Below are 13,336 nucleotides of genomic sequence, written 5' to 3'. Positions count from 1 at the left end.
GGGTGAGTAGAAAATGAAGGCTAATCATGTTTTGGGTGTACTATTCCTTTAATGCAACATAGCCCATCTATCATATCAAACAGGTGAGGTCCTTTTTTTTTTTTTTATAAAGCATCAGTGAATAAATATTTTAGCCTTATACAAAATTCCTGGATAAGGAGGTTTGTTTTTTGTATCTTAGCTTTGATTATTTTTAACATCGTTGTTTAAACTTTTAAAGCTTCTTGAACATAATGAAAATGTATCAACAATAACAACATTTGCAGTATAGTTCTTTATCTAAATGGTACTTTTGCTCATAAAATATCTTTGGCAATAATTCAAGCATTGATAAATTAATAGAGAGGCTCATTGTGTTTATTTATGCTGTTTATTTAGAATTTAATGTAAGATGACTAACTTTAGCACTGATGGAAAACATTATGGTTCATTATGTAAATTTAAGAATATAATAGTTTTTCATTAAGAATCCAGAAAAAAAAGAATCATATCTAGTCAAAGTGAATTTCCCTTGATCCCTTCCCTGCCCGGTTCTCCCCAGGGACTGAGCTCTTCGTCTGTTAGTGAGAGGAGAAACACTGCAGCCGCACTGCTGTCAGAAAGTAGGTCAACCTATCCCACATTTCACTGCATGCCCAAAGCAGATGGGTGACAGCGGTAATTGGCATCAGGGGCCGAGGCGTGCTGTGATGGCTCTGTCTCCTGAGATAATGCATCTCTGCAGGGGTGGCTGCGAAAAAAACTGGCAAGCAGAGTCAAAGCAAAGGGAAACAGCTCCCCATGCTGGCCTCAACTGCAAGGAGCTAAAGCACACGAGGTCACGAAGTGATTTTTCAGAACTTCTGCAGAGATGGACGTGTGCCATTTCTATTTGAAGCTCTATTGTGCTGCTAAACAAAGAATAATTCTCCATCTGCTGTGCCTGTAGCTTATGGGCTAACTCTGGAACCAAAATATTAGTGACAAACAAGCAATATTTGAACCCATGGCACTATCTATTTAAAAGAAAATGCACTAAACTGACATTTTTCTAAATAATAGAAAGCATTCAGAGCAGTGAGTTTTAAATTGTCCCCTGAATCCGTATAAGAATTCAGTCTGCTCCTATTAAGTAAATCCAATTAGGGAATAATCATGTTATCTATAAAGTTTGACAGCCATCAGCTCAGCTTAATTCGGACGTCAACGTGTGATAATTGCATGGGATGTGGGAACATCCACAGGAGTCAGGGTCTCCCCTCTTTGTCAACCCCTGCTGCACTGTTTCCCAGACTCAAGGTGAACAAAGATGGACACCTAGTGGTAGAAACTGCAAATTTGTTAAAAAATAAATAAATAAATAAAAATCCTCATGAAGTTACTAATTAATACTGAGAAAAATAACACACAATAGCACCAGAACACAGACATTTTAAGAGGAAGAACTCATCTTTTTCATACATATTTAAGAAACAAAAGTCCTCCTCAGAGCTACTTATTTGTCAGGAAAACGTCTTTTATCTTAACTGTGGAGGATTTGAGTCTTTCACCTGTTTCTTTTCCTCTTGGAACTGATTGTTAAAATAACATGCTGAGATCGGATAACTTTGTTTTCTTAATTCAATTCTTGTGTTTGCTTCTGAATAAATAAAGATTTGAATTTACTTTTTTTTTTTTTTAAGGAACTTGTTGCTAGTTAGAAAAGGCAGAAATATCCAAATGACTCCCTACACAGTCAGCAACATAGAAAAATAGATATTTTAAATTATTTTTTTCATTGTTTTTTTTTTTTTATAAAGATGAAATTACAGTCAGTTTTACACAGACAATGAGTCATATTTTTGGTTTAACATTGTTGAAAAAAGAAAAAAAAGGATATTTAAATAAAACATGAAGAGACAGAAACGAATTACCGGTATATGTGTTTAAGTATGATGTGATGGCTTTAAGAGGGAGCTCCAGAATATCTTTACTTATTCTTAAAGAAGAGCAAGTTTTAGTCTTTTGTTTTTCCTCCAAGTTTAAGAAGGTCGTGGCAGAGCCTTACTAAGAAATAAGACTTATACAAAATCATTTCGGAAGGGGAGTACACCATTTATCCCAAATATAAGATTTTCCCACCAGGTTCTTAAGGAAATTGTCAACTTTTTCAATTTAAATATAACTAAAACAATGCTAAACCCGTCTTCTAGTATTGGAGGGGTTGGTTTTAGCCAATTTCTGGTTATTGCGTTTTTTTACTGGCTGTTTGTAGAGCCTGTAGCAGCTTTATATCTCCTCCTCTATCCAGCGTCACAATAAAACCAAAATATATGCTTATAAAATCATTAATATGGACCTCTTTTAGAATCTTGGAACTTCCTGGCCAGAATAAATTTAATGCAGGGCATGATCAAAATACATGAAAATGGTCTACCTTAACAGATCCACATTTTCTCCAAAAATCAGCGTTCAAATTCTCATATTTATTTTGAAAGACTTTTCCAAAACAATCTTATGTTCTTCCAGCGATGCTCCCTCCAAGCCAGAGAACTAGTGTAAGTCAAACGGAACCTACAAATATTCTCCTAGTTGTCAGTGGAAATAACTTCTCCTGCTTCAATCTCCCACTTTTTCTTAATGTAAAGTGTATTGTCCTTTCTTGTAGTAAGAGGACATTATATAACTTGGAGATTGCTTTTTTTCCAAGGAGCCTCCATTTGGTGATTTAATGCTTATAAGGAAATCATACTGTTCTGGTTCAACATTAGCAATGTTGCACCGTTTGAAGTAGTCTGTATCTGTAGGAACCTGAAAAGGAAGTTCTGCTCCAATCCATTGTTTGTTCGTAGTGACTAGAAACTGCATATCTTATATAGTATATCTTTGTGTGTAAATGATAGGAAAGTTGTTAGTCAATTTCTTTCTTGCAATTTGAATCTCCCATCATTTAAGTTGGTTTTAAACTCTGTATCATATAAAGATTTTTGCATATTCTCTAATTTACATTTTTTGGCTATTTCATGCCATATTCTTGATATTTAAAATGTATACCAAATCCCAAGTTGTTTGTGTAAATAAAGATCTCATCTGTATTTATGTAAGGGCTGCAACTAAATTATTTTGCAAATCAGTTTATCTATTGATTATTTCAATGGCAGCCCACTGCTCCCCCAAGGGGATGGGTCAAATACAGAGAGTGAATTTCGCCATTGTGGGGCAATAAAGGGATTTACATTTATTTTTACACATTTTGCATTATTTTTTCGATTAATCATTGGATAGCAAAACAATACTATTTACAAAATGAAACTAGGTGAAACTAAAACTTTTCCAATTGAGTTCTAGCTGGAGCATATTCACAACAGAAAAGATTTTTTTAAACTTAAATACAAAATGTTTATATATATATATATATATATATATATATATATATATATATATATATATATATNCATATAAAGATTTTAAGCATATTCTCTAATTTACATTTTGTGGCTATTTTATGCCATATTCTTGATATTTAAAATGTACACCAAATCCCAAGTTGTTTGTGTAAATAAAGATCTCATCTGTATTTATGTAAGGGCTGCAACTAACTATTATTTTACAATTCAATTTATCTATTGATCATTTCAATGGCAGCCCACTGCTCCCCCAAGGGGATGGGTCAAATACAGAGAGTGAATTTTCTCATTGTGGGGCAATAAAGGGATTTACATTTATTTTTACACATTTTACATTATTTTTTCGATTAATCGATTAATAATCTGATAGCAAAACAATACTATTTAGAAAATTAAACTAGGTGAAACTAAAACTTTTCCAATTGAGTTCTGGATGGAGCATATTGACAGACAGAAAAGATTTTTTTAAACTTAAATACAAAATGTTTATTTATATATATATATCTTTTTATTTTTTTGGTAGTCAGCAGAGTCTCTTCACTCCGGCTAACAATTAATTGATTACTGAATTAGTTGGGGATTATTTCAATAATCGATTAATCAAGATTTATCCAATTGTTTCAGCCCTAATTTATATCAGATTTTTCTGAGCGTTTAATGTTTGTTTGCATTAAGGTCTCTGCAATTAACTAGTTTAGTCTAATTTTGATAATATGCTGCAGGTTATTGAAAGTGTTGAGATTTTTGATGTGGCTAATTTGGCTTTGTGCTCAGGGCAGCATGGCTTCCTGGGACTATTTAATGAAAAAAAAAAAACGTTTTTCAGCAGCTGCATCCTGAAAGAAAGCTTAGTTTAAATACTCTTACAGTGAACATTGTGCATAATGTGCACACTGCAGAAAGAATTAAGGTGTCTAACTCTCAGCTGAGGTGCTGCACTGAATCCAATTCAGTATTTTTAAGAGAGCATTTAATTTATTCGATAATCTCTAGTTCCAAATCACACATATATGAACTAAAGATGTCAGGATAATAAAAGGTAAAATGTTAAAGTAGCAACAAAACACAAAATAAAGTAATTTAAATCACTTTAAACACCACCAAATCTTCTTTTTTTAAAGTTATCAAGTTTATACTGATCAACAGATGCGAGACCAACTGCTGCTGTTAAGGAGGAACCTAAGCAACAAGTTTACATCAGCTCACATCAGATAGAGGTTGGTAATACCAGCATTGGGTTAGGGTAATAATATTAGAAATATTGAATGGATTAGTCTTTGTTTCTTAGCACTAGTTTAACATATTAAACATCACAGCTTATCTGATTATGTAGCAGACAATCTGATGCTTTATCAAAGTAAATTGAACTATGACAATTATTTTTAATGTCTCAAAATTCAAATGATCTCAAACATTTAGAATTCATTGAAGTCAAATGCTTTCCAGCCTCCAGATTACACCCAGTTAGAACACATTTCAAATATTTTTATCAAGGTTATTTAATCAGATTTAGCAGAAAATGTGTTCTCTTATCAATGTTCAATCATGTTGTTACACCTAAGAAAGTAAAGATTTAAGGCGGTTCCAAAAGGTCTGGTCATTTACTGCAGTTTTTTAAGAAATGGCTCAGATTTTTTTTAGGAATCCAGTTATCAGAATGGTTTAGTAAAAGACAAAACAAAACAAAAATATCCCAAAACATTAGGAAGTGACTAAAATGAGATTATTTTTGAAAACCTTTAAATATTATTGCAAATTTATTGTGATCTCAGCTTTTAGTGAAATTGGGTACAGTACCCAACCCCCATTTGCTCATTTAATCCTCTACTTATAACAAGTCTCCAAGTGTCGCTTTTTAATTAGTTAAATCTTTCATCACACTATTTTATCCACTTTTAACCTAGTGATGTTCATACTTAAAACCTTCTGTTTGTAGGTGTGTGACTTAAACTACATTGGAAAACCTGTTTTCCCTTTTTAATTTAGATCAAAACCTTTATGAGCAAACGTACACAGTACAATATTATCACTCAGATACAGCAACAGCCTTATTTTTCCTATAAGGCACATTTACCAAAAATAAACATCTATATTGCTGAAAAATACACACAACTCTTTTTATTGTCATGAGGTGTTTTATATATTACCTGGCCAACTGGAAAACCGTTTCCAAAGTATTATTAAACTAAGATCTATCCTCGGTGCAGAGGTTAAATAGACGCACAGGTGCTTTACGCATGGTAGAATGGTAAAACCCGGACAATGTCCTGTCGACAGATGGGGCACTTTTTTTGTGGGAGGGCCTGGTAACAAACAAAGCAGCAGCACACGTGTGCACAATTTAACAGGATGCAGTCCCTTGGTTCACCCAGACAGATCACGCACACATTCTGTATATCATTGCCGTTAGCCTCATCGTGAGGACCCTCTGCGTTTCCTCTGTTTGCACGCTGTCTGGCGGCTTCAGCCTGCAGCCGCGCAAACTCCGCATTTATTCGCTCCTGCTCCCAGCGGACCTGTAGGGTGCGGTAGAAGCGAAAGCCGGCCCAGAAGAGGACTGCTGCCCCTGCCAGAGCAGAAACAACGGCCAGCGCCTTCCACCAAACGGCCACGGTTTCAATTTCATCTCGCAGGGATTCAAAGTCTGCCAAGCTCAAGAAATACTGTGAGTTATCAGAGGGGGGTCGAAGAGTCAGAGTACCATCTGTTTCTAGGGTCAACTCGCCGACACCAGTAAGAGTCGTACCCACCTGTAGAAGAGATCGAGATATCTTCACATGTCTGATTTAGTTGAAAGCATCAAAGTTACATCTTGTTTGATTCCTCCAACTACCAACCTTTAGCATTTCTTCAATCTCCAGGTGACCTTTGGACTTTTCTCCAATAATGTAAAGCCCTACAAGGTCTCCGAAACCATAACTGGCCTGGTGAAATTTCTCATTGATGACCTCTGTGAACACTCCATTGGCTTGCAGAGGAGACTGGACTTTGACTGCAGCCTGGTCCGATCCAACCAGAGCAAACGGCACCATATTTACTCTTTGGTGTAAGATGCGTTCTGAATCCATCCTGTAACACGAAGGGACAGAGAGAGCAATTGGTTTTCTTCAGCAAAAAAATAAAACTCATGCTTTGAACTATGTGTAGTAATGCCATGCCCGTATTAATGAGCTTACAGCTGCAATTTCATCCTAACAAAGCCAGTAAGTAACGTATTCATCCTTTCCTTTGAACTTTTAAGGTTTTTCCGGGTTCAAATCAAATCCTTCAACATAATTTAATGTGATTTTATGTGAGGTGCCGAAGAAAAACTTTTATAGCTGTGAAATGAATCAAACTATTTCTTGAAAAAACAAGTAGATTAGTAGATTAAAGTAAAACAGTGTAACTTTTAACCTCTAGGGGCACTACAACTGTATCTTCCAGGCAACTGTTGCAGACAGAAATGGTCTCCCTGTATGCTTTGGAATCGATAGCAGACCACTTTGGAGCAGCAGTTAGAAGTCAAGGAGTTACTTGTAAAGACATCATTCCTTACAATAAATCCTACATCAGATAATCTTTTATAATAAACTTTTATCTTAGATAACTCTGGTGTTTAAATGGAGCTCAGGCTGCTGTGAAGTAATTCAGGGACGGAACCCACCCTACCAGGTTACAAAGGCTAGTTTTTGAAATGCAGAGTATTGAAATGTGCAAAGAACTGCCATCAGAGCCTCTTATTTGGGAAGAAGACTAACTGGGCTTCATATAGAGATAATCAATTTTATTTAAAACTTCTTTGAAAAAAAAAGATAAAATAAACAAAGTAATCATCAAAAATATATTATTCTTATTAATATTTTGGCATACATAAACTGAACATTTGTGCTTTTTTCCAGTACTGTCTTGAACTGCAAGTAAAAATGGCAGGAGGAGGAAAGAAACTGAAGTGAAGTTCTCTTCATTACGCAATCAAACATGGTCAGTACGTAATGCCTCGCTGTAGACAGCACCATTAGAGGGTCTTATCTATTAAAATGACTTAGCATAATTTGCTTTCTTCTTTTTTTCATTGTTTCATTCTTTTTTTTGTTTTAATCAGATTTTAAAATTAATTTTTTTCCATCATTTTTTATTTTCATCATAGCATGTTAATAGTACCCAAACTATGCTGAACCTTTCTTCTTCTTTCATGCAAAATCCTACATTTGACCAAGTGCAATAAATGCATAGTTTTTCGGACTCAGTAAATAATACTTCTAACTGTGAATAGTTTTCCCTCTTGTTTAGCAGCACAGATTAATAGTTGAACACAATATAAATGGACCTGTTCAGCCTCAGAGATTTGTTAAAGATCATTAATGAAAAACAAAAACATCATGAAGACCAATGAACACATCACAAAAATTATGAGGTAAAGTTTAGAAAGATAAAGTTTAGAAAGGAATCAGGTTTTAAAATGAGACTTCAAACTTTCTGGCAGTTACAAAAACTCTGAAGAAGCTTCCATAACTCCAGCAAAAAATTTGCTTGTTGGAAAACAAGGGAGGGTAGAGATGGCTTATATTCAAGTAAGAGTAACATTTTTATATATTTTTATTTAAGTACAGGAAAAAATAAAATCCTCAAGAGTTAAAAAAAAAAATAACTGGTAAAGATTCTACCAAAGAACTGAGAACCATCTGATCATAACAGCCAACGTAATTTGCTGAAAAAATGAAATGATTGGTTATCATTCAGCCTTTTTAAAGAATACAATAAGAAATTAGTTAAAAATAAATTTATAAAGAGCAAATTGCAGGTGAAAGAAACATTTTCAAATGATTACTTTTGACAAAACTTTAGCTTTCAACATTAAAACTAAGTATCTGTGAAGATGGCAAAGAACATAAGAAATTAGGAAAATATAAAATAATAGAAAAATACATTCACTTTATGTTGTCATAAACTATGTAGTTAAGCTTCTCAGTCTGGTGATTGTTTCGTCAAAATGTCTTCCCTTAGTGACGTAAAGAGGTGGGTTCAGTAGCATCACTTGTGATCAAGTTAGAGCGCTTCAAAATAATGTTATGTAAGTGAAAACAAAAAGTATACAACACTAAAACTACTCCTTTCTTCTTCTTTGAAGAAGTTATTGAAAAAAAGAATTGAAACAGACATTGTGCTCAAATTTGCTACAACCCATTCAGGGGAGGCAAAACACTAACATTTGACATCACCCAGAACACCATGGAGGTGGCTGCATCATGCTGTGGGGATTATTTTCTTCAGAAAGGGAAGCTGTTCAGTCTTTATATAATCCAATAGATAGTTTATTTTGCTTTTAATACAAACTCTTTTTGAATTGGCTCAAACATAATAGTGTATAAATGCCAGGGGGGAAATGCCCACAGTCTAAATTAAAGCTGGGTATCAAATGGCAAACATAGAACCTGATATGAAAGAACATTGTGATGATTGATATCCAGCTAAAACAGCCAGTGTTTGAATCAAAAACTCACCACGTCCGAGAAAAGCTGCTCCAAACAATCCTGTGCTCCTTTATTGTAAATTTTTGCAACACACCAGAAATTTCCTTGTGACACTGACTCTTTAGAGGCTCACCCACCGCTTTTACGGTACCTACATATAGAAGAAAACATCCAGACACACAGAATAAGAACAAGTCACTAAACCATTGCATTCACTTCATTTCTGTGTCAAAACGGTGAAGTTGTGATTACCTTCAACCACAGCATAATTTAGACAGGCTCCAGGAGTAACGTTTAAAAGGTCTTTGAGTTTTCCATCTATACTAATGCGTGGAGCATTCTGGGAAAAAAAAAAGATGCACAAATCTGTAGACTTGGACAACACCCCACATTTTCAGATTTTGCACATTGTACAATAAAACTTTTAACTAGCATAATTTTCCAACAAAGGCTGAAATTTTGGCAAATTTTAGCTTATAAAAACAATTTACTTGTCTTTTGTGTAGTATAATCCACTGTATTGAGCAACAAACTCAATCATGAAATTATATATATATATATATATATATATATATATATATATATATATATATATATAGTTTTTTTGACTTGTCATATGATTTTCTTAAAACAGAAGTTGCAGCTTTTCAAAACCTTGGTTACTCTGAATAAACATTTTAAAGGTTCCAAACACTCTTAGATTCATACAAAGTTAGAAAACATTTTTAAGGATGTTTAAAAGATATAAAAACAACAACTTACTTCAAGTTTGGTGACAGTTTTGCGGTTTTGTTTGTGTACATAGTAGAAGATGCCAGTGAGGCCTAAACTGGTCCCAAGGCATACCACCTCTGTTAGGCTCAGGGAAAATCCATCCATTCTCCCTGGATGTCCTGTAATGGCTCTGAATCCAGAAAAAAGGAAGAAGATATCATCACAACAACCATCCAGTGCCAAAATGCCTTTCAAGAACTACAGATAGTTTGATATGTTTTACACTGAATACTAACTGAATAACAGAAAACCCTTCTGCAAACTGGGAATGTTATTTATTTTTTCCCCTTTAGCTTTTTAGATTATAGAAACAGGAATTTTAACTAGTCCAGTTTGAAAACTAAAGGATATAAGGTGGTTTCTTTCCTTATTAATCAAAAACTATTTCAATTCACCTTCTTAGGTGTACATAATCTTTTATTAACTTTTTTTGTGCAAATAATAAAAGCTGGATTAAATCCGTGAGAACCTCTAAACGAAGGGAAAGGTAGACTGAACTTCTTGAGGAAGTTTAAGTCCTTCAGCAAGAAACTTAAAGAAGCTCCTCTAGAACTTTGGAAATGTTTTAAATAGGATTTACGATACAAATTTTAAATTTCTGATGCAATATTAATACTGCAGCTTTGAGAACTTGCAAATACAGATATTGAGCCATTACAATATTAGCACGAATCATACAGGCTTTTATTACTTGTTTTATACTATAGGATGCTAGAAAAAGCTTTATCAAGTAATATTACTAAAACAAGGAACAGAAGTCAACAACAAAAGATATGAGAAAAACTGACCAATGTTATATAAACCAATGAAAATATCGAAGCTTGTAGATGTTGGCCGATAAAATCAGATTTTTGTTTTTTGGCTAATACTGGACCTATATTCAATATCAATATCAGATCGGGACATCCCTAGATTTACAAAGAAGAATTTTTCCTTAAATGAGGAACATTAAGGTTAACCATCAGCCTCCTCTTCAGCAGACTCTCATACAGCAACAGTCTTCAGTGGTTTCTCCAGATCTGGTGTAAGACAGATCACTACAAGTAAGACCCTTTCTGTCTACAGCAATAAACATCTCACAAAAAAGAAATTCTATTTCAAAATTAAAAAATAAATACTAACAATAAATATGTTGTTTCTTATCTTTTAGTCATTTTAAGTTTTTTGTATCTCTATGAGGTACTCAATACTCCCTATCACCCACTCAGATGTTGTTAGGCATTACTGGTCAACTGTCTGAAAAAAAGCTCACATACTTTTCCTACAAGAATACCCTTTTCAGCCGTCATCAACTACTTTAAACCACAAAAAACAATCAGTCTCAATCTATAAACTAAAGGAGTTATCTCCTTCACTCCAGTTAAGGTGGACTGTATTTTAGCTGTAGTTAAACTACAATTGGCAAGTTAGCAGTGGGTTACATTTCAGCAAACATTTATATCAGCTTGAATCAATAATAGAAATAGTATGTTTACTTTGTAGATTATAGCACAGCAACAAATAAGCTGTGTTTTTGAAGCACTAGAGATAACTGGAGCTTTGAAGGTTAACATAAAACTATTCAAATATCTTTATTTACATTTCTATTCAGTTTTAGTCTAATTCCCATTGATTACAATAAACTGTAGTTTTTCATTGAATGCAAGTTGTGAATGCTTCACTTACAACTTCAATCATTTAAACTGCTATCTATTTTCTTTCAACTAGTCCATAATATTTACACAATCACAGTTAATGAAACACATTGACTGTTACTGAAGTTAACTTTTTCTATCTAAAAATACCCATAAATTTACTATCAAACCTTAATCACTCAGTGCAAATATTTAAAATATAACCTGAACAATGTTCTTAAAATAAGATTCCCAAAAAAACTGTACAGCTCTTATACTACTTCAATGTTAAAATTAGGTCTGGTTTATTAAGACTAAATAAATCCTCTAAAAAACAAAAGAAGAAATGGATCAGCCTATTTAAAAAAAAATATATATATACTGCTTTGTGGGGATGTACTTTGGCTATCAAGCTTTTATCATTTCAAGTACCTGGACTTAAAAAATGCCACTACAACTGTGATGCTAGCTGCTAGCCAGCTAAGGCTTCCAGGAACCTTCTTTGACCTCTACATTTTGCTCACATTGTAACTAAAATAACAAAAGTCCGCCTTGACATATTAGAAATACAAGCAAAGATTAGAAATACTATATAACAAATAGTTAGTGTTAGTCCTTCCGTTACCTGTGAAAGAAAATGGAAAACTGTCAAGTTGACACATCTGCGTTAGCTGCGGTACCCATGTCACGTGATGTAGGTCTAAGATTCGTTACGTCACTCTACCGCTATACCCATAGAAACGATCTTGTATGGAGGACCAGAGACACTGAAAAAGAAAAACAGCAATTCTATTTTTAAATCATGCAATTTGAAATCAGATTTCAAAAGCATACATTTTCAAATTCCAGTATTTAATTACTGCAATTATGTAATTAAAGATTTTTTTATATCTATATATTTGTACAGGAATTTTTTTTATAGGGATTCTGTTCATTTATGCTGTTAACAGTTATTTATAGGTAATAGTTTACATTTATTTTGAGTAAGGGAAAGACCTGACGCATTGGAAAAGGATTGGACACTATGAATTGCTATTTAAACTTGTGAAGCATCTCTTTTGAAAAAGAGCAGCGTGGTTCTGCTTCTTCAAGCCATTTTTTGTACGAGACAGAATAAATGCTCCTTCGGCTTTGCGGCTTTCAAATTGCGTCCATCCTATGCTGCAAGTCATCTAATTCAAGTTTATCAGATTCATTGTGTCCCTATATTGGTTTGGAATTAAGATATGTCATCTCAAATGTTATTTCTGTCTCATAAACTTATCTACGCTAATTTGATTCTGTGTGTGTCTGAAATCTTAAAGTACCATTTGCCTGAATTTACTTGTGTTATATCTGACAGAAGTTTGGTCTGACCCTAGATGGCCGCTCTGTCGGCACGCCTCTCACCCGATGACGCGGGGTCTATCGTCTATGGTAGAAAGCGCCTCAGTTCCACGTCGCTTTTAATCTACGCGCAAGAATGGCAGGAGGTCTGCGGAGAAAAAGTCCCAGTGCTCCGTCCCCGCTGTGGGGAAAACTTCACACACTTTGGCAGGACAAGCATTTGGTCCTGTTTAAGACAGAGCATACGTTATTGGTTGTTGCAGTGCTGTGGATCCTGGAAATTGGAATAAACATCTGGGTCATACAGAAAGTAGCATGTAAGTAGCCGCGCTGCTAGTTAGCATGCTGCAGTGTGATTCACTGTTACTGAAGGCGCCTGGTGGCTACCATTAGCTTAGCATTAGCTCAGCATTAGCATAGCTACCCTACCACCTGTCACTGGGTTACAATCACTTTGGTCATAGGAGGAGCTGTTTTAAATAAGGAAATATTTAATTTTCTACTATAGATCAGGAATATTTTTATTTTCACGTTTAACAATTCAACAGGGAAAATGCTGTTTTTGCTATATAAATAATACACATACTAATATTTATTTACGAATAAAGTGAATAGATGGATACAGGTATTTTTTTTAGTGTTTTATTGTTATTTTATATGGATTCATTTTAGTGTCTGAAATAAAACTAGATTAAATAAAACAGTTCAATTAAAAAAGTAAAAAAAATTTGGTTAAACAAGAGTGGGTGTTTAACCATACATGGAAAAAAAATAAAAAATAAATATATATATATATATATATATA

General features: G+C 34.0%; 2 protein-coding genes across 2 annotated transcripts in view; one reads left to right on the top strand and one right to left on the bottom strand.

The window, feature by feature from the left end:
• Positions 1-5,228: 5,228 nt before the first annotated feature.
• On the bottom strand, positions 5,229-11,935 carry LOC107101048 (mitochondrial ubiquitin ligase activator of nfkb 1-A-like). Its single transcript, XM_015399804.1, has 6 exons — positions 11,831-11,935; positions 9,581-9,722; positions 9,071-9,158; positions 8,849-8,969; positions 6,203-6,434; positions 5,229-6,115 (listed from the first exon to the last, which is right to left on the bottom strand). Exons 2-6 carry the CDS (start codon positions 9,695-9,697, stop codon positions 5,597-5,599), a joined length of 1,077 nt encoding a protein of 358 aa, XP_015255290.1. The 5' UTR covers positions 9,698-9,722; positions 11,831-11,935; the 3' UTR covers positions 5,229-5,596.
• Positions 11,936-12,630: 695 nt separating this feature from the next.
• Positions 12,631-13,336, top strand: part of alg3 (ALG3, alpha-1,3- mannosyltransferase) — a 7,868-nt gene continuing 7,162 nt past the window's right edge. The window contains exon 1 of the mRNA XM_015399799.1: positions 12,631-12,848. Coding sequence (XP_015255285.1) covers positions 12,668-12,848 — 181 coding nt within the window. The 5' untranslated portion in view covers positions 12,631-12,667. The remainder of the gene's footprint in view (positions 12,849-13,336) is intronic.

The sequence above is a fragment of the Cyprinodon variegatus genome, unplaced genomic scaffold (genome assembly GCF_000732505.1).
Source record: "Cyprinodon variegatus isolate N-32 unplaced genomic scaffold, C_variegatus-1.0 Scaffold1048, whole genome shotgun sequence".
Classification (NCBI taxonomy): Eukaryota; Metazoa; Chordata; class Actinopteri; order Cyprinodontiformes; family Cyprinodontidae; genus Cyprinodon; species Cyprinodon variegatus.
Note: the sequence above shows the minus strand (reverse complement) of the source record. Positions and strands in the feature narration are given on the sequence as shown.

Bases quoted from the DNA above. Each gene is read 5' to 3' on its own strand.
- LOC107101048 (XM_015399804.1), bottom strand. From the start codon at position 9,697: ATGGATGGATTTTCCCTGAGCCTAACAGAGGTGGTATGCCTTGGGACC. The intron at 9,159-9,580 runs GTAAGTTGTTGT...TTTTTTTCCCAG, and splicing joins AAACTGTCACCAAACTTGAA to AATGCTCCACGCATTAGTAT. The intron at 6,116-6,202 runs GTTGGTAGTTGG...TCTCTTCTACAG, and splicing joins AGATTGAAGAAATGCTAAAG to GTGGGTACGACTCTTACTGG.